This window comes from Apaloderma vittatum, unplaced genomic scaffold (assembly GCF_000703405.1).
Source record: "Apaloderma vittatum isolate BGI_N311 unplaced genomic scaffold, ASM70340v1 scaffold13990, whole genome shotgun sequence".
Lineage (NCBI taxonomy): Eukaryota > Metazoa > Chordata > Aves > Trogoniformes > Trogonidae > Apaloderma > Apaloderma vittatum.
This window is the reverse complement of record NW_009696277.1, coordinates 1-2,812: the sequence shown is the minus strand read 5'-3', so window position 1 is coordinate 2,812 and position 2,812 is coordinate 1. Positions and strand designations below refer to the sequence as shown.

Here is a 2,812-nt window from a genome sequence, read left to right as displayed (position 1 = left end):
CCTACACACATTGATTTGGACTGAGTCCCACAGTTTAACATCGTACTGGTCCAACTCTTTATCCTATACTGATCATACTTTCTGAAAAAGCTTCACTTGGGCTTATTTTTGTCATTTGTTAATGTGTGACTCTACAAAAGATGATATGTTTTTTAAAAAAAAAAAAAAGTGAAAGGAGTTAAGGGCACAAATGTTACTGATTTTCAATGACAATAGCAACAACAAAAAAGCAAACATAACCCGAGGGCAGAGAAGTCAACATGCAGCACTAGAGAACTAAAGGAAGCTTTAATTTTAATAAGTATATGCATTTTCTAATAAATTCTCCTTCTGTTCAACCTGCTGGGGGTTCAATCACCTTGGAGGTAACGATGACCACACACAAAATAATTCTCACGTATCTACAATCTCCGAATCTTTACATACAGGAATTTTAATCCACATTTTAGAGATGAGGAAGAGGGAAATGATTTGCTGTGGTCCAAAAAAAAGATTGGAGCAGAGAATTCAAGCCAGTTGTGCCAAACCCCCAGCTCTCGGTGCAAAGGGACCCGAGCGAGGCCGGACTCCTACCTCGTGGATTACTGGCAACCCCTCGACACTGCACGAGGAATTCAAACCAGGGATGTGCCTCGTGCAATTCCTTGTTATCCAAGATAGGGCAACTGGAAGGAGTTAAACTGGAAATAAGAGCAGAACAGTGAAAACTCAGGATTTGTAACCATCTTCTGGCCTGGCATAACACGGCATTAAAAACTGAGAGCATCTGTCTTGGTTCTGCAATGAATTATTTCAGCGAGAGTCAAAGCCCAACACCCTTCGCTACAGGAAGCGCAGCTTTAGCTGACAGGGCATCTCTCAAGAGTTCCCTCCCTTAAGACTGCTTCTCTGCTAGCCTGCTTCTGTAAATCCCAGTAAGTTTCCAGATCTTACAACAGTTCCCAAAAAAGGGTCTTGGATCCCAGGTATCGCTCTATATAGTCTAAGTATTTTATGCAAATTAAAATTAACTATATTAAAATTAACTATACAAACAAATAGAAAAATAATAATAATTGTTGGCTTTCTTCTCATCCACTTTCACGTTTAATGTCAGGCTGGAGTTCTCACTGCCAAGTCTTCATTAAGTAGAAAGTATTCATATAGTCCCAATGCCTAATACCGCTTTCTCCTTCAAATCCCAGCTAATCCCAATTTAGGCAGAAACCAGCCAACTCTTTATTTGGGAACGTATCAGGAAAGAACTCGCACTGGTGCTCAAGTCACGAGTTTCTGAAGAACAAGCTATTGGCTCACTTCGGATTGCACTGCTTGTAACGTTCTACTAATTACAACCATAACTGTTTCCTTTGATGACTGACACACAAATTAATATTGCCGAGACAACCTGAACAAAGCTTCAAAATGCAGCATGAAACCCAACACTCCGCCCCACAGCTTTTCATTAAACGACAGTTTTATGACCCAAATAGTCTTCCTCACCAGACGGGAAGGGTGGAGGAAAACTCTTACTGCCAACTACTAAAATTGCATTTAATTATTTAAATCCGTGTGAAATTTGAGGGACAAAAAGCATTCGTACCTGTAATAATCCAGATAAGTGTACAACAGATACTGCAGATTGTGCTCTAAGCAGTGAAGGACAAAACGAGTGTGGAAGTCCAAGCCACTCGCAGCGCTGTGCTTCGGAGCAGGGTGAGGGGTTTGCAGGACTCCCCCAAGGTAGGACAGTCTTTGGAGCAGAAGTTCAAAATCTTCCATCTCAGAAGGGACAAAAATTCCATTTCTAACAGAAAAGAGAAAAAGAATGTGCACTGATTATATAGTTCTCTCTCTAACGAGTTCTGAAGGGTGTTTTTAATTCAGGGGCACAAAGCAGACCTTTCCTTCTAGGGAATTGCTTCATTACTGAGGCAAGCACAGCATCCCAAAATATGTTTGTTAGTGCTCAAACCATGGCGTAGTTACTGTGAAATGTGGCGTGTTCAGAATTCTCTCCCTTGCGCTAAAACGGGCATCAGGAACAGAACCACTACGAACAATCACGGATCTCTATTGCGCTCCTGTTTCTCACTGCTTTTGCATATGGAAATGTGCAAGCACAAGACTAAAATTAAATGTAGGAGTAGATTTGTGCTGCTTCAAAAAAGGGCGTGACGTAAAAATTGACAGGTATCAAAGATTTTATTAACATGTCCTCCTGTACCTGTTTGATTCTGGCTTCACAGGAGACAGGAAGTTAGAATAAGGCTTTAAGGGCAGATACCTGGCCAGCTTGTTCAATATATCATTTCTCATGTAGCTGCTGCACAACATGTTCCGGTCGATAACGTCTGGAGTGAGAGGGGGCCAGCAAGCTTCTCCGCACAAAGGCTGGTTGAGCTCAGATTCTTCAATCCACGCACAAATGTTGAGCCAATCATGCCGGGCTGTCAAGTGCAGCCAAAGAACCTTGGGATTACACGCCTTGAGCTCTGTGTTTCAAAAAGCCAAACTGATGAAACCAGCACAAACATCACACGGGGAAATAACTGACATTTCTTTCTACACGTACACATTTGTAAGGAACGGTTGAAAAGACGATGCTGAGATTAAGTGCACTGTTACAACTTCTTACTGGAAAAGCTGAAAGTAACACTGGAGCGTAATCAGCTTTACAGAACGCAGCAAAGTACGACATCTACAACGAGTGGCCATGCATTGGGCAAGTCCCTTTCAGCTAGTTCCAACTTTTTCTCTGTAGGAAACAAGCAGATCCCTACCATAACGCAACAGGATGAAAACCTTTTACAAACGTGCTTGCGACACACGC

General features: G+C 42.0%; 1 protein-coding gene across 1 annotated transcript in view; it reads right to left on the bottom strand.

Moving 5' to 3' along the window:
* SPG11 (spastic paraplegia 11 (autosomal recessive)) overlaps nucleotides 1–2,474 on the bottom strand; it is a gene marked incomplete at its 5' end in the record, with an annotated part of 19,455 nt that extends 16,981 nt beyond the window's left edge. Inside the window, 3 exon segments of the mRNA XM_009874270.1 lie at nucleotides 574–680; nucleotides 1,583–1,786; nucleotides 2,267–2,474. Coding sequence (XP_009872572.1) covers nucleotides 574–680; nucleotides 1,583–1,786; nucleotides 2,267–2,474 — 519 coding nt within the window.
* Nucleotides 2,475–2,812: the final 338 nt, after the last annotated feature.